We start from the raw sequence: 23,730 nt of genomic DNA on the forward strand, positions 1-23,730 counted from the left end.
AAGTTCTTGTAATAACTTGCTTTTTATAGAGCAGGTAGACAAAAATGTTCTTCTCCAGTCTTCATGTTACAGCCATCCAGTAGGTGGGGCCATAGAGTTATACAAAATGTGAAAGAAAGTGAAATGAGTTCATCCTAGGAAGAACTCTCCTGATCTGTGCAAACACAGCTTTGTTAATTCATGAAATTCTAATTTCAGGCAAATAACTTATTTGGTTATAGCATGTTCTGACTGTATGACTGATTAAGCTGTACTCAAACTCTAGTTAATGTGATTCTGTATTTGATACTGAAATAATTACAACTCTCAGTCAACAAAAATTACAGCTGAGATTTTCATTCATGCCACATTCGTTCCCGAGTATTATATAGGTCTGAGATTGAGTCAGACTTGTGACTGAGTGACACAATGGAAGTCATTGATAGTAATTGTAGCAAGAAAATCACACAAGTGGAAATGTGTGTGCGCTAAGGGGAATGTGTTAGTGGTTCCTACATAACATGAAGGATGCACTTTATGAATGTAACTTACATGCACTGGTTTGCTTTCATTTGCTTTGGTTTTCTTCCCTGCTTATTGGAGACCTGTGCATCTGTTCCTGTTAAATCCGTGAAACAGCAAATAACATATGGGTTTGAGAAAAAAAATGAATGTTGCAGGAGCAGCGGCCAACCCCGCTGATCTCATAGCAGCACATGCTAAAGTTTGGAATGTGTCTGTGCATATTGTGCAGTACGGTGTAGCAGAAGTTGTCACTCCCGGTGCATTTGCTGTCATCTTTTAAAATACATTAATTGTGTGTAAACAATTTAACAAGCAAAATGCATCGGGCATCAGTTTAGAAGTGTACATTCTATCCTGATGCATTTGAAAAGCCTAATTTTCTGTGGTTTCATCCTTGAAGTGAAGGTCTTAACACTTATATGGTAAAGCTGATCCTTTAAAGCCAGTTCTGCTATAGAAAGTTCTTCAAAATACTGGAAAAGGCAAAATTGTCATTGTATTTTTTGCAACACCGATCAGCTCCTTGGAGTGAGTGCTGCGAGGCAGGTGGTTTTTGCCCCTTTCCGCTGAAGTTAACCTAGGTGTCAAAGTCACAGGTGCCAACAGGTGGGCTGGGGCCCCTCGGTAGGTTCGACCCAGATGTTTCTGAGCTCTGCTTTATGAAATACCAAGTTCCTCGTGGTTTCAGCCGTTTAGGAGGTTGCGGTGGGAACGCCGAGTTTGCCATGAGTATGGGGGTCCCGCCGCACGTTAAACGCCGGCTGAAGAGCAGGAAAAGGAGGACATGGGTACGTGACCTCGCGTGGAAATCAATGGGGGCTGCGGGCCGGGCTGTGCGGGGCTCACCCGTCCGGGAGGGGCAGCCGGGAGGGGCCGGAGCCCCCTGGCGGGCAGGGCCGCGCTCCGAGGCCGAGGGGGCTGCTCCCGTTCCCGCTGACCCGCGGGGGCGGCGCTGCCCGCCCGGCCCGGGTGTGATCAGCAACCAGGAGCCGCGACGGCACCTGGAGGCGGCTCCACCCCCGTCCCAGGAAGGGAGCGACCAGCGGGGCGGGAGGGAGGGAAGGAGGGGAGCGGCCGGATCCGACGGGACGAGACGGGGCTGCCCCTCAGAGGCTGCGCGACCCCGCGGGCAGCGGCCATGGCTTTCGGGAAGGCTCCGAAGGACCCGTTCAGCACCGTCGTGGGCAGCCTGATCGGTGAGTAACGAGGGGAGCCGGGGTACGCCGGTCCCTGTGAGGAAGGCGGCGGGACCGTACGTCCCCGCTCTTCCCGGCGGGGCTCGGCGGCGCTCGGAGTCCCCGGCCGGCTATACCGCGGGTCCCCTTGGCTTTGCAGAACGCGCGACGTTCGGAGCGCTGCAGACGGAGGAGTGGGGGCAGTTCATGCACATCTGCGACGTGATCAACGCGACGGAGGAGGGGTGAGCGGGGCCCGAGGGGGGTGTCCTGGGGTCAGAGGGACCGGCAGCGCTGTGACCTGTCCCCTCTTCCTGGGGGAGATGAGAACAGCCGGGTTTTATCACAGGGGTAGCACCAGCATTGCTGGAGGGCAGGGCACAATGAGCAGGTGGCCTGCGATGCCTATGTAAAGTTACCCAGAACAACATAGCAGCAGGGAGCAGGTGTCTTTGGTTCTAGGAAGAGTTTTGCCGATTTCGGTGCTTCTTGCTCAGCCATCAGGACTTGCAGGGATTAGACTTGTGGTCCCTTCCCCATAGACAAGCCTTAGAGAAAGGTGATAATGTGGGTTTCTCATCTAAGTTGAACATATTTCATATAGCCTGTATCACTTTTGAAGTGAAGTACCCCCATGCTCTGCAACATCCAGCCTGGAAAAGAACCTTGAGTGTTTGGTTGCCAACAACACTATTTAAAACTCTGTGCTTTTGACTGAATCACAGTTCCCTATTATGCACTTTCTTGGGAACAGAAGTGGCTCCTTGCACTGAACGGCCCCGTTCTGGTTTGCTCAGCCACTTGCTGCTTTGTGTGTCCTTTTTCCCACTCATAAAAGGAGGAGAAGATTTACTCTTGTATGAGTTCTGCTGCAGCGTTGCATTGCAAGATCTCGCTGCTAGCAGTGGCAGATTTTAACACCAACTGGACAGCTTTCTCCAGGAGACTGAGGTATGCCTTGGTTTCTCTGCAGGTTTCTTTTTCTTATCAGCTTTTCCTTCCTTTCGTTTTTTTGGAGCCCACACTCTCACCTGTGGTTCTTAGAGCTTGGAAGGTTGATAATAACTCCCTTCTGCTCATTGCCATTAGCAGCAGCACGCTTTGACCCTCAGCGTTAGTTTTTATGGAGAGCTTCTACGCAACAGAGCTTTTTTAAATAAACTACTTCCTCTTGTGCACAGCTTATGCTTACAGAGGAACTCCTCAGAACTTCCTCCTAGGCAACTACTACTAGTCACACTCTGTAACAGGATACGAGGAACAGCAGAACTGCTGTGTCTAATTAGGCAAATGGTTATTTTAATGCAATATCCAGCTTCTGACCAGAGCATTTGCAGATGCTTCAGTAAGAGAAGCAGGAATGGAATAGTAGTAGGTACAGCTTTCTGCAAAGGAAAGTTTTCTTCTCTGCTCTTGTCCATCACTTGATGCTCAACTGGTATGACTGGGTGTGACAAAGGATTAAGAAAAATAGAGCAGTCTCTTCTTTCTTCTGATGAAATACAACAACATTCAAACTGAAAAATGCGGTAATGGTAAACTTCCATTTAATTTCATTGGCTTTGAAACCTTTTCGACAAAAATTTATTTTTTTTCTTATTGAAACATTGTATTTATGCCTGTTGCTCCATCTGAGGCGCTAGAGAGATCCTGAAGAGACTTTAGGACATCTTGTTTTTGTTGATCACGAGTGCTGAGCTGGCCCTAATAATTGAACACTATAGATAGCCCATAGTAATCAGGCAAAACTGTTTCCTGCACATGGTAAGTTTGATACCATCTTCCACCCTTTTCCTCCTACAAAGATAGTTAAAAGATATGGGGTGTATATATAGAAATCAAAATGACTGGGCCAGAAATGCCACTATCTCTGGGGTGGAATGAGTTGTCCATCCGTACATGATAATTACTCAGATGAGTTAAAAGCATCCTGCAATTAGAAGATTGGAAGCTGACCAAGACACCTCTACCCCTGACAGCACTCCCAGGAGAATATTTTTTAATTGCATCATACATGATACAGCTGATAATTGTTGTTCCCTTTCACAGCAATAAATGCTAGATAAGTAAATCTACTGTATAGCAGTGAAATAACATAGTTTTGGAAGAAACTGTAGAGGGGAATAACTTTATTTCTCTGCACAATTCTCTGGAGTAATACACATTCTGCAGTAACAAACCTGATTCACTGCTTTGTTACTCCAGCTCAACACTGGAGTGATGTTGCTGACATCAATGGGACAATTGCTCTAGTTTTATGTGGGTGTAAATACAGGGATGAATTTAGTCCCATATCTCAGGCCAGTATTTTTGGCTGTTGGATGAAGTTGCGAAGTAGAAAAACAATCAAACTTCACTGGTAACTTTTTCTACTTAATTTCTTGTCACAGGCCTAAAGATGCGGTTAAAGCACTAAAGAAAAAGCTTTCAAAAAACTGTAACCATAAGGAAATCAGGCTTACCCTGTCTGTAAGTACAGCTATGTTTATATTAATTAGACGCTAAGAAGGAAAACATTTTAAACGATAAGGCGGCATGCAAATTATCACTGATGCAACTCTCCGAGATGTTTTCTGTCTTTGTTGTTTGTGCGTACAGTGCTACCACAGTGCAGATCAGATGGTCTACTTGTGTTCCATGGAGTCCTGGATGATTCAAATTCTTAAATTTAATGTAGCCTTCTCCCTCTGCCCCAAACCTGTGCTATGTAAAATAGTATAGTCCTTATTTACTCTAGTGACCGTCCCTCTGTGAGTGCCCCACCTGTTTGTGAAAGATACAGAGGTTGGGATAGTACGTAAAAGCCACATTTGACCATTCCATTAGTCACCTTGTGGTACTGATCTTAGTTAAAGTAAGCGTGGTATGCAGCGTGGTAGAATGTGCTGTACTTGTTTTGTAAAGGTGTTATCGTGTATAAATGAGGAGCTTGAATGAAAGGGTAACAGTGGTGAGTTAAGCGAGGGAGCGAGGCACATGGTCAGCCACAAAAGATTTAGATGCTATGACTAAAGGTCGGAGCGGCTGGGAATGTCCTCACTTGAGATAACCTGGCCTCCAGCATCTGACTGTTTCCAAACTGTCCCAGAGTTTGGAGGAGTGTTGTGATTTCAGTCAATTTAAGATTTACTGGAGTACGTTTCCATAGTTCTCTGTTTTGCACCACACTGATAACAAAGGCTGTAGCAGGAACTTCCCAACACTGTCATAATTCCCAGGTTCCCCACTTGAATTACTCTTGACTACTAGGAGTGCAGCTCTGAGAAGAATCATACCATTTGTATTGTAAGTTGTTGGGGATTTGTGTCTTTCGTTATTTGTCTAGAAGTATTTTCTTTGCTGTTTCCTTTTTTGATGTTGTAGAGGCCTGTCTGCATTACATTGGGTGCTACTCATGAGGTTGGTATTTGTTGTGCAAAATCATTATCTATATCAATATATGCTGAGAAGTGATTAAGGAAGATGGGTGATTGACATTGTTGAATTGTAGGTCACTTAGGAATTGCCCAAGGGTCTCCTGATAAGTTAGAGATGCAGATAAATGTGTTACACATACTGATGTATATACCTTCAGCTCATTCCACTTCCACACTTCTTTCTTGGCTTCCTCCTCCACTGTCTCATGAGTCAACTTTTTGTGTTTTCCATGCGTTTGCATAACAGAAACATGCGGTTTCCACTGTAATTGCAATCCTGTATCAGATCTGCTTGCTTTCTCCTGCAGTCTTTGTGCACCTTAGTCCTCTACTGAATATCTAACACAGTCAGCTGGAGTTATGATAACCCAATGCTTGGATTTCTGGAGCCCTTTGGATATTTACTCTGCAGATATACCCAAGGTGACATTATAGCTTAGCTCTTAAGAATGTAAAAGTGAGAAAAGAATCTTGTTTCAGGTGTATCCAAGGAAGAACTTTACCACACTGACCTGGAAGCCTATGGTATTTACTTACAGGTGGAGTGTGTACCACATTTCAGTTGTGCTTGTAGCTTGACACTGGTTTTTTTACCCTTCCAGGTCCCTTTCTCCAAGTCTGCTCTCACCCACTCACCTGTACACATGTAACTGTACCTTCCAGTCAATCACATCCTTTTGGCCCAGTTGCTGTTTTCTGACTGCAGGTTTCTTCTTGAGTTCCTTGATCTTTTTTGTTCTTGTTTGTTTGTTTTTCTGTATTTTTTTTTAATTCCTTCTTTTTAAATAAGTGCCAGCCTTTCCTCTAACACTCCTTCTTCCTGCTTTGTAAGATATTGCCTATATTTCCTACAGTAAATGTGGTCTTCCAGCTTTTGAAACTTTACATCAAATTGTCTCTCCTACCTACATTAGATAAAACTAAGAAGGCAACAGATCTATAAATCACTTTTCTTTTGGAATGTACTTTGGTCCACTTTTGTTTACTCAACCTTGAAGTTCTGGAATGTAATCTTAGTAATGAAACTGCCAAAGGAACTTATTCCCAGAGAATACACACAAGAGTGAAATGTGAAAGTCTTCATCTGAAGTAGCATGACTGCGCGTTAGCCCTGATTCTGTCATCGAGACGTTAAATCTCAACAGTGCCTTCCTCCTCCTGGCTCACAGGCGCATGTTTATTTACTTGGAGGAGGAAGGGTGAGTGCCAGCTGTATAACGTGTTGGCTGTGGCTTGGCTTTGTGTACTCTGATCTAGGGACCTTACCTGCTGCTTGCGGAGTCACGTGGCTCGAGGTGTGTGCGTGTTGGAACACGGAGTTGCTCCATGCACAGCCTTTGATAAAGCCATGAGATCAGTCTTGGCAGCAGTGATTTGTCAGTCACGGTGAATAGGATTAGAATTTTCAGGCAGGAATCCAACAAAGTGCGTATGCATTATTTGACTCCTTATTGCTAGCAGACTTTGGATACCTAAACTCTGTTTACACAGCGAGACACCTGTTCAGCTGTCTCCAAAGGTCTCCCTTGGGTCTGTAAAGCATTTACACAGTGCCCAACTTCTGGTGCTTGGTAAGGTCTCAGGTGCTGAACAGAACATGCCGGAGCAGTTTGAGCGTGTCCCGCTCTGTACCTGTGTCCACACGCACACTCTGACATACAAAGTAGTGGGGAGAAATTTAAGATGGAATTGTTGTTTCATTCTGCACTATGTAGTTGGAAAATATTTTAAAGGAAGTTGTTGGTTAGATTTAAATTTTGGAAAGTTGTGGTTTTTTTGGGGGGCAGGTTGTTGACTTAGGCTTTTTTCTGGTTTTCCTTTTAATATTATGTAAGTTTTCAGATGTAAAAAAAAAAAAAAAATAATATAGCATGGCAAATGTGGCCTTCAGATTTAAATTTAAATTATCATTTCACAAAGCAAAGTATCTGAAAAACAAAAACATGAGAGAGCCTTCCTGCTCCCCAATCAAAAATCCAAGTCAATTTTATTACACTTCATGGGATATGTGGGCAAAGAGGAAAAGAAAAGGACATTGAGTAGGAATAAAAGAAGCAGCTCTGTCAATTTTAACAGTTCTAAGATCTTGCCTGTCATTTAGAGGACGTTTAATGCTTTGGTTGAAGCTAATTTGCCCTTTCTGTTATTAAAACGTGTTTCTATTGAGATTCCATTGTGCTGTGTGGAGCAGTGGTTGACTTGGCCACCTTGGATCTATTCATTCCAGTGGAACTGCTTGAGAAGCTGAAGTCTTATTTGCAATGTGAAATAACCACACTGAAATTCCAACGAAAGGTGTTATTACCATGAAAGTGGCTTGTTCATGAATGGTCCAGTTAAAAATAATTGAGTCAAGCTCTTCTTTTTCTTACACCAGCTGAGTTTCACTCTGAGCGAGTGGGTTGTACCGGCATAATTGAGTGGAGGATCTGACCCATTAGTTCAGTACTTTCATTCAGAGGGTAAATACTCAGTCCCTTAAGTAGGGAATTAATATTAGGGAGTAGCATACCAAATTTCCCATGCACTGGGTTGAAAATGTTTTACACAGACCATCTTTGAAGTACTGCACAGGCAAATGACTTGGTTTATTAGCATATGTTTCATGTACTCTTTCAAATGAAAAATAATGATTCGAGCCAAGATTTTTTTGTAATTATCTCTGTTAGTTTTGTGCACAGCAGTCTGCCAGTGTCTCTTTGTTCTGCTCTGTTTTCAGTTCAGCAATATATTTTCTTCTGGTTTTAAGCCTCTTCTCCCGTAAGTTCCTGGTCACACTGGGAGAAAAATCCCCAAGTCCTGAGGCTAGAAAATGAGTTACTAAAATTATTTCAACTTAGTCAAATGTAGTCTGCTCTGAATAGGAAAATATATTTAACCTACTTTTATCAAGATTACAACAGCATCCTTTAAATTCTGTGTAGCCTTTTGAGAATATATCTGTCTGTTGTGTGATTCAGGGGAAGTTTTGTCTCAAAACCCATGAAATTTGCAAACTGTTTTAAACTTCTGCCCTTTGCTTTCACCTTTCTATCTTCCCTCTTAAATTGGGATGGAAAGTAAAGATATTGTTGAAGAGCAAAAAGCACGAGAGTGACTGTTTTTCTCTACATGGGGCATCATAATCCTGTAGTCAATCTCCTGAGCCAGGGAAGATAAGTTCTGTTCCTGCTTCTGCACCTGATCTGACCCCAGTTTCCCATCGAGACTTGTACTGGCCTGATTTCAGGTGACTGGGATGCAGTGACAGCTTTTGATAACTCTTCTGTAATATGGGAATTATAATCAGTCACCTTCAGGTACACAAAGGAGAAGTATTATGTCATTATCACATAGTGCTATATTTGGTAGGGCGGGCATGTTGTTTGCAGGGATCCTGCTCTGAGCATTCCAAGCAGAGTTTTGGAAGTAGACTTCTTCCGTGAAGATGAATCTGACAATTGGAACCATTCATCTCTTCTGTTTCAAATCAATGTGACCTTTAAAACGCATGGAGAAATTGTGCTCTGAGTTGTTGAATTTGTTCCTTTCTGGTTTTTTTTTCATTAGTTTCTCAGAGGGCGGATCAAAAGACAGGCATTTAGTAGCCTTATTTTCTTGTAGAGCTCTTCAGAATCTGTCAGACCAGGGTACCTATGTGCTAGGCGTTGAACTAATTCTATTACTAAATCCATACAAGTTGTTTTTTAAGCTATGGACAAATTTCACGCTGTTAAGGTACCATGTGTTCAGTAATTATTATGACACGGAAACAAGTGTGACCCTACTTCTCTGTAAAAAATAGTATAACTCTGGCTAACACATCTCATTTTGTATTGTGTTGGTGTAACAGTGCACACAGTGAGTTACTGTTCCCTGTAGTAACCTCATCAGACATTCTACTGAGGTGGCTGGCAATAATTCATTCATATCCATTTGTACACTTCCCCATAACATTTGGAACAAATTAAACAAAAGGAAACAAAAGCAGTCAAGTTGTTTGGTGGGGGTTTTTTTTCCTAGTATCTAACAGAAGCTTTTTGTGTGTGCAGCTGCTTGACATGTGTATAGAGAACTGTGGCCCAAGATTCCAGTCGTTAGTTGTGAAGAAAGATTTCTGTAAAGACAAGCTGGTGAAACTGCTGAATCCGAGATACAACCTGCCGATTGACCTGCAGGAGAAAATCTTGACCTTTGTGATGGTAAGTCTGGAGTAAACAGTAAGTGTTTGTCTCTGTGGCATGGTAAACATTTAATGATGCAGCCCGTTTCTGTTCTATAACATACTCATGGGAACATGTTCCTCAGGCAGACTGTTCTTGCTGTTCCTGCTGCGTGCAGGAGTAGCACAGGCTGGAAGACAAGGGGAGGGAACTGGGAAACCATCAGCTTCCACCCTTTCTGTTCCTGTCCCAGTCTGTGTCCCCACTGAGCCAGCAGGACGAGAGGTGACTGTGGAGCTCTGGTGGTTCCTGCTGCTCCCAGTGGAGTCACGATAGCGGGAGTGGATGGAGGGACTGACCTGCCCTTAGGAGCACTTGTTTAAGAAGCGCTTGTCTGACCCATTGACTGTCCATTTCTGTTCCTGTTATTTCAAAACTAGACGTGGGCCCGAGGTTTCCAAGGAATGGTGGATGTGAGCGAAGTAAAAGAAGTTTATCTAGAACTGCTGAAGAAAGGAGTGGAGTTTCCGTCTTCTGCCACCAGCAGAGGGGGACCCAAGGTGGGGATACACAAGGGTACTTCATTAACCATTGTCAATCAGCAACAGGATGTGTTAATTGTTTGAGCTCTGTAGATAAAGGAGGTGTGTTTGTTTTGTTGTGTTTTTTATTTAAGTGCTCCAGGGCACAATATGACCAACCTACTTAAGCATGTGAGCAGAAAATAGTTTCAGTTATAACAGCTAAGATAACAACAAAGAAACCTGGCCTATATAATAGTTTATTTATTATATTTCAAAGCTCAGATGAGTGGATGTGTTCTCAAAAAGGAATCATCTCTCACTTGAGGCTTTCAAAGTGTGTAAAGGATTTTGGTATGCCATTTACCTCAAAATGAATGAAAGCTGAGTGCTCCAAACTTGTCAACTTCTGAAAGCCTCAACTAAAATGAGTAAGATGCAGATAGAGCAGATAGGAATAATTCAGATTTATCCTGAGTTTTTCTTATTGAATAGCAGAATGTACAAAAGCTTACGTATTGAAAGGTTGTTTGAACAAGCTGTGTGGAGAATGCTCTTGATAGACAATTTTATTTTTTTTCTCACCAAGTACAGTAGAGACTAATCTCTGTACCACATGTATCTGTCAGTTAAAACCAGCTGCAAACCTTCTGTTGATCTCAGCAACAGCAGACCTGAATGCATTTTTTAGCTCAAGTCTGTAGAGAGTGAAGGACTTCAAGTGTGCAGGCTGGGTTTTGGATTTTTTTAATTCAACTGCAATGCACGTGAAGCTTTCTGCAGACGAAGTGTTCCAGCTTTTTGATCCAGAAGGCCTTTGTAGTTCATCTTCTGCGGACACCCAGAGTTACCCACCTGACCTTTCCACTGCTTCCAAGTGTGATTGTATTCTATCCTTCATTGTAAAATTGCAGTAGCACTTTGGGAAGCTGTTAGATGGCTTAAGAGCTCAAGGAGTCAGCCTGGTCTTAGCCTTCCCACTTTATCCTGTGATGGAATTTCGTTGTAAACCCATTTAAAAAGTATCTGAATTCCAAGCCTCATTCATTACAAAATGGTCATTAGATTTATTCTTGTAGACCTTGCTAAACAAATTCCCTGGGAGTATTGATTATGAGAAAGCTAATGCCTAGTTGTCTAGTCTGACAAAGATGCTTTGCAGCTCTCTCAACTGGATGTGTTCTTCAATTCTTTTGTTAAATCCAAGCTCTGCTCTCTTATCTTTCCTCAGACTTCATCTCAGCCCTCTACAAAGTCATCACCATCTTCTGCTAATCCTGCAAATCGTTCCTTATTGCCTCTTCCCACAGGCCCAACGTTACTGTTGACCGCGGAGCAGGTGCAGTACCACAGGTTTAGAAGGGGGCAGGTCCATGGAAATGTACTGGTGATGTGCGATTGTGACAGCCTGGGTGCTTAGACCACTGGAAGGGACCATCAGTTCAAGTGGCATCGTTCTGTATTTGGGGATTTAGATTCATTCTCCTGAAGATGTTTTATACGGCAGTGTTCAAAAGCAAAGTAGGCAGAAGTGAGTTCAATAAATGCCATGCTGTACCCGGCCAGAAAGTGGAATCATTTACGCAAGCATGAGCATATCTAATGATGTCTTACAATGTTGTTATGCAAATCGGTAAAAGTTACTTCAAAGATAAGTGAGAAAGCCAAACTTACTTTTGCATAAGGCTTGTGTGAACAGATTATTATAAAAGGCAGAAAGGAAAGGACACTTCCATTCCTGTTTGGCCTGTGGTTAACTAAAAAGACTAACAGTAATATTATCGAGAGGGATTAACTGTAAGGAAAATGAGAGGACTATCATCCTTGGATCTTAGTTTGATTTCGAATATAAAAGCTAAGCTAATTCCATTAGTTTTCATGGTATGTTACTAGAGTGAAATAATGCTAATTAGGCCCATATTGTACCTAAGGCGGAAGAAAGTATGTACTAGAGCTAAGAATTATTCTGCTTGCTCGGTTCACCTACGCAGTATTCTCTTCTGTTAACAGGTTGGGAAATTGTACAGTGAACTGGATATGGCAAAAATGAATGTGAGAGTCATGTCATCAATATTGAAAGAAAATGTTCCTGGCTCTGAAAATCCAGATGATATGAATCTTTTACAGGTATGTGACAATTCTTTGGTAGGGGCTATTGGTTTGATTTAGTCAAAACTGATTTTAAAATATGTTGTATCATTTCTTGTAACATCTGGATCCAGATTGCCAAATAGAATCCAACAACAGGTTTCTGTCACTGGTTTTGCTCAGCTTTCCCCTGTTGCCTTCACCTTCCCGTGATATCATTATAGATAGTCAAGAAAGGAAAATACAGCTTGCAATGCAAATTTAAGCTCTAGGGAATTCCAAGGGCAAAAGCATTTCATAATAGAGCATTCTCTGTTAAGCATGTTCTGTCAAACAGCCCCGAGAACATTCCAGTTGAACGCTGTTGCTTTGTGGGAAAATAGATGATGACACAGTCTCTCATATCCGTCCTGGAGATTTCTCTGCTCTCTTTATTATTACCAGTACCTTCAAGGCAGACGGAAGGCCAGTGAAGAATATGAAACATTAGTTTTATGTGCGTGACCTCAAAGACTGGGAGCTCGCTGTGCTATAGATGAATCCATGTACTCTTAAAGTGTAGCCTGGAGGAAGTGTATTGCAATAGTCCAGTTTAGATTTGACAGTGAACGTGCACGCATTCTTCCTCCTGTGACGTCATTTCTTCTACTTGCTTGTGCTGTATTTTCTATTTTAGAAATGTAAAATGCAGTATTACTTCAGCATTGCGATAGTGACCTATATCAATGGATATTTTTCTGTTTCATTTTGTCTGCAAGAATTTAAAAAGCTTTTATCACACCCTTCTGTTTCTAAACTTGCCTCTGAACTTCTATGATAAGGAAGCATTTTTGGTAATTTGTCAGCATTAAATGTTTTGGAGAACTGAGCTAATTGTTTGCAAGCTTTCGGTGTGCATTTATTGCCCAGTGGAGAATTTTTCCTTTGCCAGGAACCCTGATTGGGTGCTGTTGGTTTGCCCTTGAGGTTGTGCTGTTTATGGGTTGGTTCACAGCTGGAGATGAGATACAGAAACAGCAGACATTTGCCACTGTCGCATCTTTACAGGCAGTGCTGCTGGGCTGGGGGAACCGGACAGGAGACAGACGCAACCTCTCAGTGGTTTTTCTTCCCCTGGGAATTCCTCGCATCTCCAACACTGTCTCTTTTGCAGAGATCTGTGGAGCTGAAGTCCAAGAAGGGAAAGGCCTGTGAAGCAAGGATGTGAGCAGAGTAGAGTTTAAACACAGTCAAGGCAAACAGCTGTTGCAATAGATCACAGAGGGTTTGTTTTGCCTGCACGGGAGGATAGAGTATAGGTTATGCCAGTGATGGACGCCACCTAATCAGCCGACTTATGGCTGTTCTATAAACAATACTTCTGTACTGCTATTGCCATCAGGGAGGTTGCCAAGGTGCAAACTGGCCTCGATGATTTAACCAGCCAGAGAGACTGTGCTGGTTTGGTGTGCTCGGCCGCCTCTGTCCATCCGTGGCAGGGGAAGTGTTTCGGGTTGTGAAACAGGAAAATTATGTCCTTGGTTTCCTGTCTCCTACTACAGCCCTTCGGCATGTTGGCGCACAGATTAGGTTGCCACAGTAAACCAGTGGATTCTTATTGACGCTCCCAGTAATAAAATTGTTGGCAAAAGTTTGAGGACAGGGTGTGGAGTTCCCATTTGTGGGGGAGTGACTAAAAACTCATTCCTTCCACGCTAATTTCACTGTTGTTCTTTTTGTTCTTTTCCCCCTTGCACCGGATGGTTTAAAGCACTAAGCATGGCAAGCTTGTTGCTTTAGCAGTGTTTAATGTTCTCTTTTGTTTGTGGCTCTACCGGGATTGCTTGGATTAGGTTTTTGTTTTCAGAGAACAATGTCCTTTATGCAAAGAGCTGCTTGTTTAGGCTTTAAGTTGCAAATATTAAATTTCAGTCCTTCAGAGTATCTGGAATCTCTCAATAAAAAAAAAAATCTGCTAGGGTAAACTCGGTGCAACATATTTTCAGTTCTGTGGCTTCATTAGTGGTTAAGCTCCTCCTGTTCTCCACCCTGTTTTGAACAAGGCTTAAGGTGGCAGATCTCGCTTGAGATCTTGTGCCGACCAGCAGCAGTAGTTGAAGAATAGCTGAAGCAGTGTCCACCAAAAAGAATCACAAACTAGTGCATAGACATACCTGATAGAAATGTAGAATTTAAGTCCAGATCATGAGCTGGTAAGAATTATCACAAATTCATTGGAATCTCTGGTGATCGTTACACCAGCTGGCAGTCAATCATTGTAAAACCCCAGTTTTCAACATGTAAGAGTGCAGGCGTCATTGGGTGGGAACAGAACCTGGCAAATCCATGCTGGAAATTAGTATCTCAGTTTCTTTATTCAAAAGTTTGCCTGTATAATGGAGTCATAAGAAACAACACACTTTTTAAAATGCAAATCAGATAGTAAAGTGTGGACAGGTTTCAAATTTAAATTACTGATGTTAAACTGAATACATTTCTATGTGTTTTATCCCGGGCTCTGAAGATACACGACTGGAAGGTACAGGACTCTGTAATCCTTACGTAGATTTGGCAAAGGGGTGCAAAATTTCTTTTTACATAAATCATTTATTTACACAAAGTATATGGGGTTTTTGAGGAAAAATCGGATCACTTTGAAAACGATACCAGAACAATTTCTGAATAGTAGTGTGCAAACAGAGTAGTTTTCTTTCTTTTTTCCTTTTTTCTTAAGCAGAGCCAGCCAGCATTTGCAAACGCACTGTGGGGGGTGGGAAATGTTGGCTGAGATGAAGTTCCTGTTGCTAAAGAATTTGTTTCTTGGAACATGCAAAATCTGCAGTGGAGAGGAATATAAATAAACCATCTTCCATTTCAGCTGGCAGTAATGCAAAATTCTGCTCGGTAAACTCTCATCATTTCCCCAATCAGCTGATTCTAATAGGTTTGTGTTACTGTCTCAAAAAGTGCGTAGAATAAGTGCATCCAAACTTCCCCTCTTAGAGTTCAAGATTTGCATCACAGAGCACTCCTGCCCTTCAGACTATTCTCTTTTCTTCAAGCAGACGTTGAACCGGATCACATCCATTACATCCATGTGAAGCATCCTGCTGAGTTTAATCAGCTTCAAATAAGATCAAATCAAAGTTGCCCTGCATCACGCAGAGGTGTCGTTGTTATTTTGCAATTTGTAATTTTGACTTTAGAGACAGAGATATCTTTGGAAAATAAAGGTGGGTCAAGAGGTAGGGCTTGGGTTGGGGTAGACGTGTTGGCTGTGATGATAGGAGTTGTCAACCTGCCTTGCAGTGATCAAAGACATGCAAATAGCATAATTTTCAACGTTTGGTATGTGTGTGGTTTGTATAAATTAAGGAATGATACTTGTGAGTCTGCAGCGCTCAAGCATCTTATCATTCTTCTCCAGAACTGAACAAATTGGGTGATCACAGTTACAGTTTAGTTTTTCTTCCTCTGGCAGAAACTGTATAAGACCTGTCGGATGATGCAGGAGAGGATCATGGAATTGCTGGTGACAGTGGAGAATGAAGATGTGATAGTTGAGTTAATACAAGTAAATGAAGATTTGAATAATGTCCTCCTGGGACATGAAAGGTAAGGACAGGGCCATTCTCCTCACATTTGGTGTCATAACAGAATGAACTCACTTAATGGACACAGATGGTCCCTACACCTAATGTTGATCCTCAAAAAGAAGGCAGATTTTTATCCAGAAAATATATATTGCAAAAAGATAATTTTATGTATTTGCCTTCCCTTAAACACTGCTTGCAAAAGTAGTTAGAGAACCATTAGAATGGGACAAAACAAATGAACAGTGTAGACAGGGAAATCAGACGGAGGCATGTAAGCAAAACTAACTTTGGTATTTGACATTCCTTTTTGGTGGTGCACAGTGTCACCAGTCTGCTATAAATCCTTTGGTCCTGGCGATGGTCCTTATCTCTGTTAAGTGTATATACTTCCAGGGAAGAATATTTTTCTTCTCCTTTTTAAGCAACTTTGACAGCTTTACTGCAGAAACCAGCCATGGAATAGCATTCTGCCTCATTGCATGCTTAAGAGAGTTGCTTGATTTTTCTCAACTGGATTGAAATGTGCTGTTCTACTTGTCTTACAGCAGAAAATGTTTGTTTGTTTTACACACAGAAGCACTGCAGTGCTTGCATTAACATCCTGTGTGTTTGTCTCTTAGATCATTGGTAGCATGACTAGATGCTAGCAAAACAGGAATTAATTTCAAACTCAAAATTCCAGTACTGTTTCCCAAAACATCATAGTGAATATACTCATGGAGACTATTATGGTTTAATGGGAACTAGCCTTCCATGTTAAGTAGTTTATCTCCTCCATGGCTAAGAAATGTTCTAGAAATCATTATGCATCAAGTACAATGGTTCATGATTTAAATTTAGCAGATTTAGAATTTAGTAACCTTTTCTTTTTAAACCTCTTCTGAATGATGCACTGAAAATATCACTAATTTTTCTAGGTGTCATGGCCCAAACTTTAGGCCTAATCTTGACAACGTTTAGTTTTTATTTATCCTTAAATCTTGTGTCATCAGCAGTGTTAGTGTATTTTACAGTAACCACCTTGTGTGCTCACTACTTGCTTTGGGAAGTTTTTCGTTTTAGTAGAGCAAAAATAGGATTCTGTTCAGCTTCTGTAAATCCACTGAAATCAGATGTGGGCTTACAGTTTTTATGTGACTGATGAATACTGGCGAGGCCAAGAACCTCTTGAACTGTGAATAGCGGCTTGTGGGTATAATTCAATAAACTCCTTGTGAGAGAGTCAGCTGGTGATTGAAGGAGCAATTAATTGGCCATTGTGAAACTGGACAGAAAACTGCATTTTAGTACTATAATGTTATAGTTCATACGCAATGAGTCTTCCTGGTTTAGAGTTGATGAGTATTAAAATGTATTTGTTTAGTGTTTGTTGCAGAAGATCTGTTCTTTGGAACTCCCTCTGAGCAATGAGATGTGTAAAGGACAAACTAATTTTAACAAGTTGCATCTGTTTCATACTATGTGTATAGTTTGAAGACAAGTCATGCTGCATTCTCTGTTTCTGGTTATTAACATAGAGTCCAAATTAAATCAGGAGCAATCACCGTTGTGCAATAAACCAGCCTTGTGTGTGTAACGATGACTCCCTCTAGTGGCTCCACCAATTTGTTGGTTCTTCCTGTATTTCAGATAAATATTTATGTTCTGCAGTTGGAATGCTTTTTTTCCTGTGTTCCTACCCATATATATATATATTGTCTTTGTGAGCCTCACCAGTATGGTAACCCTGAATAGCAAGTGCAGTTGTGTAGATGGTCTCATGTCTGTACCGCTTAAGGCTCTGACTCCTGAAATGGGTGGACCTTGTGGGTGCTCAATGTCACTGGCTGGGTCTCCTCTGCACCCATTGCAGCGCTGTTACAACTGCCAGTACATAAATATTCATGCAGGTGGATTTTCTGGCTTCCAGTTCTTGTAAAAGGTGATTTCAAATGCCTGAACTAATGAGAGGGCTGTGTCCCAGAGTAGATGTGTGGTTTGTCCCGAGATGGTGTGAGGGAACATGGGGAATCTCTGAGGACTGAAGCTTCCTGGAGCTCGGTTGGAAGAGTCTTCTGGTCAGGAGGAGACAGATTTGGCACAGTGCATGTTCATCTGGTGTGAACAGAGGCCAACTTCATTGTCAGTTTTGTTACGGAAGAAACAGGTGTCTGTCTCCAAAAGTGAGCCCAGGAACAAACCAACTGTTGTTAGAGGAGGTGATGAGAGGACCACAGCCCTGGGCTGGAGAGAGTCACATTGTAGTGCTGAGAGAGAAAAAATACCCGTAGTGCTTTGATAATCAAACTTGGATCATAACTGGTTTCCTGCTCTTACAAATAACATCACAGAAATATCAGAATGAACAGTTAATTCTGCAACTCCAACAGGTTCTCTCGGAACAGAGTTCGGTTTTTGGAGAATCAGAGGATACAACGTGAACGCGCAGAGGTGAGTAATTACAGATGAACTTGTGAACTGCAGGACTGTAAATATTCCTTTTTCTGTTCATCGTGAAAAATACACTTTTGATATATGCAGAATTTTATTCTCTAGTTGAGAGGTACAGGAGGGAGCAGCCTGGTACTGCTCGTGGATTTTCTAAAGCCTCTCTTGCAGAATTCAATGCAACTGCACATAAATAAAGTAGCAAATAATGTCAAACCTAAGGTGGAAGCTTGGTCAGGAAAATGAGAGAGAGAGAAAGAGATCTGTTCAAATGCTGGTTTATTACCTCCACAGCTAAACACTATTATCTGCCATGAACAAAATTAAGAACTGTTATTTTTCTTTTCATTTGTTCTTTGTTAAGCATTTATAGACTGAAATATTACTACATTATTAGAATTCATTATTACTGATGTTGTGGGGGGTTTTTTTGAGTCAAACCTTTTTCTGAGTTATGAATAATAGCTTGTAGCAAATCTTTAATGACTATCCTTCACTGATTGATAATTATGGTTGTTAATGATTGTTGCCCAAAGCAGTTTTGCACGTTTCTGCTTCTGCTAAGCCATAATTGTATAGCTGCCTAGGCCTCAATATGAAAATGACTGCATTGTGAATGCTGAAATACAGCTGACAATTATTAAGAAAAAGGTAGAAGATGATCTTGTTTTCCTTGAAAAGCTGCTATTACTACATTCTGGTTATGTGGGTGGATGTTTTTGCTTGATGGATATACTGTTGGGTTAGTTAATAGTCCAAATGGTGCAGTCTGAACATTTTTATGTTACTCAGGAGTCTCCAAGTTTAAAATACATCTTTTCTTTTGTTAATCTGGTGTGACCAAACCCATATGACTCAAGCATATGGTTTTATTAAGATCTTTGATTGGCTACATTTTTAATTCTAACACATTCACTGGAGAAACAAAGGAAACCCTTTTCTGTGTCTATGAAACATTGTCACGATTTTGAACTTTTCCTATCCAAAACAGGACTGAAAAAAATCAGTCTCCAAAGTGTATATCACATATCAAAACCCAAATAAGTGGCATGAAAATAATTGCTCAAGATCAATCAGAAGGTCAATGTCAAACCTGTATTTCCGTAAGGTGACAATTGCTGTTTAGAATTGAGTCCTACTCCTAGTTCAGGATTGTTTTCCTTAAATTTTTGAAATGGCAACATTCCTCAAACTGGTATTTTCTGGAAAGTATTGTTTTGTTTCATGGGGTATCTTCCACATGCACAAAAAAAGAGGAAAAAAATATATCTGTGTGTGTATATATATATTTATATATATCTATCTCCCGGTCTTCTCTCATACTTGCCAAATTTTATTACTGTGATTTTAAATCTTATATTCTGTGAAAACAGCAATTTGTTTAACAAGTTCCTTTCAAAACAAACAAACAAAAAAAAACCGCACCAAGCTTTATTCCTTTTCCACTGTGAAGCTGTACAGCAAACAGCCATCTGCGCCCTCAAGGGATCTCCTGGACCTCTCTCCCGTGTCAACAGTGGCGAAAACTGACTCTGCAGCATCTCCTTCGGGCCTTAGTAAGTGATGAATTGGCATTTCCCTGTGGTCTGGTGTCCTAAAGCAAACCAACAATAGCATAGTGGAGGAATCAAGAAGCTTCTTGTAAGAAAGAAAACAAAAGTTATCCTTAACTTTAAATATGTTCTTTATATCTCCTTAAAAGAAGAACCAATGTATATGGGAAAAAAGACAGTAAAAGGTTTCCTGTAATTTGTTTACAGTGGAAGCAAGAATCTTCTCTTTCCCCATTACTTAAATTTGAACAGTAAAGCATGCTCTGGTTCCTATTACAATGAAGCCTGCAGAATACTGTGGTAGTTGTGTGTTCTGTACACTTGGAAGGACGAAACAGAGATTGGCTTTTCTCATGCCCTCTTGGTTTCCAACGTTTTTCAGGAGGCGCTTGGTGTTAGAAACTGTTCACATCTCCTCTAACTTCAGACTTTGTCCATAGTCAGAGGAGTGAGTAAAGCTCCTCACTTGGGTACCTTGAATTACTGTTTGCAGAAGTTCTTCCTTTATTCGCTCTAGGGGAGTCCATATATTGAAATTAAAGGTGTGAATGTGCCCCCAGGAATAAATGCCAATAGTTCTATGTCCATCTTTTAGAAATCGTGAAAGGAGTTTTAAGTGGTATCTACCATGTATAGCACTAATGATGGCGTTTGACATTTAAAGGAGATAAATGTGTTGCATCTAAAACCTTCTCAGAGTTAAGATTTTGCCTCTCATGTTATAAACAGCAATTTGTTTCAGATTCTTTATATGCCTTCCAAACAAAACTTTACCCTATCAATGTTCATAGTACAAGTAACTAACGTTCACTTAATGATGTTTAAATGATCGTTAATTATCGCCTTGAATTTCAGATTGCGTGTCTGCACACCCTGAAGATAAAAACAGGCATCATCCATCAATTTATCCACAGCTAGATTTACCAACTGCTACAAAAGCTCAGCAATTCCCGTGAGTAATCTCTTATCAAGAAATTGTAATGGATAACAGATCTTCAGAGTTATTAGTACTCTGTAATTCGTCTAATGAGTTTGTAGTATGCTCTGAGAACACTGATTTACTACTTTTCCACGTTAGGCCAGTAAAACAAGTGAAAACTACCTGTGTGCTAGACCTTGCTTAACATGCTTAAAATTACAGTGTTCCTGCAGCAGTGTTTAGTCATAGGCATAAATTTATCTCAACGGTCAAAACATACTTGAGATATTATGACTTTCTGCTTGAGTGTTGCCAGTGTTGCAGTGAAAGTGAGAAACAGATGAGTTGTACATGTCAGTGAGAAGAATTTAAGGTAGGAGAGGTGTCCTTGTAGCTCCTGACTTTTTATGTGAATGGGCCGCTGGCCCATGTGCCCATGCTGCTGTCAGTTGTGACATAAGGTAAAGACAGACCAGCAAAAAAATAATATAATAAGCAGAATGTACAGTTGTGGTAGTTTCTCAGTCACTTTCAATGTATTACTCTCTCCTAGATCTGCAACTGAAGCACAAAATAGCGTAAGCAACCCAGCTGGACACTTATATAGCAATGTGAGTAACACTTGTATTCAGAACAATCATTCTTTGCTGGCAACTGTCAAAATGAGAACTGTTTGGATTTACCCTGACTACTGTCCAAATGCAATACAAAGATCTACTCTGTGGCCCTTCTCCGTACACCAGGGGACACTGTATTTGGTGACCAGGCCAACTTTCCTCTTCTGTTACCACAGATGCCAATATGAAAGCATATTTTCTTAGGTCCAGCACAATTTCAGTGGGGGGTTTGCGGAAAGCAGTTGCTGTATTATTTGTGTATTTGAGTATTTCCACACACATTAGTGTGCTACAGATAAGTTCAAAACATCTTTTAGTGTTTTTATGGTGATAAGTTAGGTTGGTAACTGTTGACCTTAGAATTTACCTGCTATAGTTTGAGAGTCTAAAGAGAAGTCAGCACTTATGGAAGTTAAGTCAAACCAGTTCTCACAGAATAACATGGTGATGCGCTGTTTTGCTTGGTGTCCTTAGTTGGCGACTCTCTTAAGCCCAGTGCCTCTGCATCCAGTAAATCTACAGACTGGAAATACTACATCGTTAAATGGACCATCACCAGCAGGTAAGGAATAAAGCAGACCACCTAACCTTCACGGAGATGTATTTTCCTTGTTAGAACTTAAGGGCTTTACATAATGGCTGTTAAAGGGTGGGAGCAGCAACATTAACAAAATCTCATATTCCTCATGTCTTCTCTTAAACGCATCTGTCCTTTGTAGCATTTAAAACAACTAGGTATGTCGGAGCTAATCTGCCACTTTTAGGAAGATGTAAAAAAGTAACATGCAGTAAGCATGCTTTTCATTTACCTTTAAATATGGATTTATGTGCCTGTCTTTATACTGCAGCTGGATCAAAGAACAAGTCACAGTCAAGTCATTACTACGAGATAATGGAATTTGATCCCTTGGCTCCCACAGAGTAAGTGACTTTTAAAATAGATGATTTACAGTTTTCTTAGGTGCCAAATGCAAGAAGGCTTCTGAGATGGCTTTTTCTTCTGGGTGATAAACCAAACCACACTCTTCAGACTGTTAACTGACCAACTGGAGTACTAATGTTTTGTAAATTTTCTTCCGATATTTTGGGTATAATCAATTAAGGAATAAACTTCTGTAGTGTGTTCATTGAACAGAATCTGTAAAAAAGTAGTAATGCTGTGTCAAAAACTAGCTACTAAAATCCTCTTCAGTGACATAAAAGGGTGACTAAAACATGGAAATTGTCCTAGGGGAGGAAGCTGATTGACACTTCAACACAGGTGGTTCCAGGGCAAGGTGACCAAATTTATTCCTGTTCACTGCAATCATGTTTTTTTAAGGATGTTGTTCTACTGCATATCAAGAAAATCCTCAATTTAAATGTAATTTACAAAAAGGAGTGGATGCTGAGGCTTTCCAGAGGCCAGACAGATAGAAAACCAATATGAAACTAAACAGATGGCAGAACTTTCCTTTTTGCCAGTAAACTGCAAAAAAAAATTGAGCCATTACACTAAACCTTATTTCTGAGGAACCATCGAATTCTGAGGTAGAAAAATCCTCAACGAAGTTCAGTTTAGTAATTGCATGACCATGGCATGCTGACCACTTGTATTTTGCAGTCCCATTTCCAGACTTCACCAAAAGTCATGATGTCCAGAGGTATCTCATGAAATGTTTAACCACAGAAGTACCACGGGATTGGCTCTTTGTTTCCATGGAAACCTGGGCATCCTACAACTGGTGCTACCCTGTTAGGCAGGGACTATAAACTCTTAGCAGTTCAAATTTCAGCAGGATTTTGTTGGTGCATTTTGTCCAAATGAAACAACTGTGGTGCAGGAGTCTCCCTGTTCCTCTTCTTTCAGAGCTATTTATGAAGAAATTGATGTCATGCTGAAGGCAGAAGTTAAAAAGGATGCTGAAGGTGGAGGTGAAGCCTTTTGCTGATGCTGGTCCTGTGCAGCTGTTCCTATAACATACAAGTGAATAACAGAACAGTTTATCTATTCGGACACAACAACTATCGGAATATTAAGCTTTGTGGAAGCTGAAGAGTTACTTGAATCTATACCTTGATAACTTGGCCTGGGTATTTTTCAAGGTGATGTGCACAATTTTTTTGAGTATTTTGGGGGCCTTTAAAATATGATTTCCAAATTCACCCATGTATGAAGTTAACACTTGACACCTGACACAAGAAAAAGGACTCTTGCAACTATAGAAGAAAGATTTTTCTTCCAACTGCTCTCTTTTGCTGTTCTACCCCTTTATGCAGCAAACAAAACAAAATAGAATGTTACGTTTACAGAAAGTGCAGAATCCAATTTCTATTTTGGCCTCATTGCTGTCTGTGCTTATCTCCCTAGAAATTTATGATGGGTTTTTATATGGATGACTTTTCTAAAATGAAGCCTCTTGATAGATATCTGAAAATACACTGTTCCTTTCCTATGGTCATATTTTGAATACAGATTCTGTTTTTTTCCTAAAAGCCCACAATATAGTTGAATTTCTGTCTTGGTAAGAACTTGAGCTGGGACACAAGGTGCTGTTATCCACACTTAACAGAACACAAAAAAAAAACCCTGCTTGTTCCTCTGTTGTTGTTGCTTTTATTTACTCAGTAAATGTTGGAGGGGATCAATCATTTACTTCAATGTTCCTGCCCTGCAGAGATTGCTGTTCTGGTGAAGGAAAAACCAATCATCTACAATGCAGATGAGCAATAGTTATTCATTTATTTTAATCAAGTTGTTTAACCCTGTTAATAACAGTTTTATCTTTTAAGAATTAAAGTGCCTTATCTATT

General features: G+C 40.9%; 1 protein-coding gene across 1 annotated transcript; it reads left to right on the top strand.

Annotated features, from left to right (window-relative positions):
• Positions 1-1,642: 1,642 nt before the first annotated feature.
• TOM1L1 (target of myb1 like 1 membrane trafficking protein) lies at positions 1,643-22,868 on the top strand (the record flags this gene model as incomplete). The annotated part of the gene is made up of 15 exons (XM_080356753.1): positions 1,643-1,700; positions 1,840-1,924; positions 4,070-4,148; positions 9,127-9,276; positions 9,678-9,797; positions 10,990-11,097; positions 11,769-11,885; positions 15,307-15,440; positions 17,791-17,851; positions 19,302-19,404; positions 20,257-20,353; positions 20,874-20,931; positions 21,412-21,499; positions 21,786-21,858; positions 22,787-22,868. The coding sequence occupies 15 exons, from the start codon at positions 1,643-1,645 to the stop codon at positions 22,866-22,868; spliced, it is 1,413 nt and encodes a 470-aa protein (XP_080212879.1).
• Positions 22,869-23,730: the final 862 nt, after the last annotated feature.

The sequence above is a fragment of the Nesoenas mayeri genome (assembly GCF_963082525.1).
Source record: "Nesoenas mayeri genome assembly, chromosome: 19".
NCBI lineage: Eukaryota > Metazoa > Chordata > Aves > Columbiformes > Columbidae > Nesoenas > Nesoenas mayeri.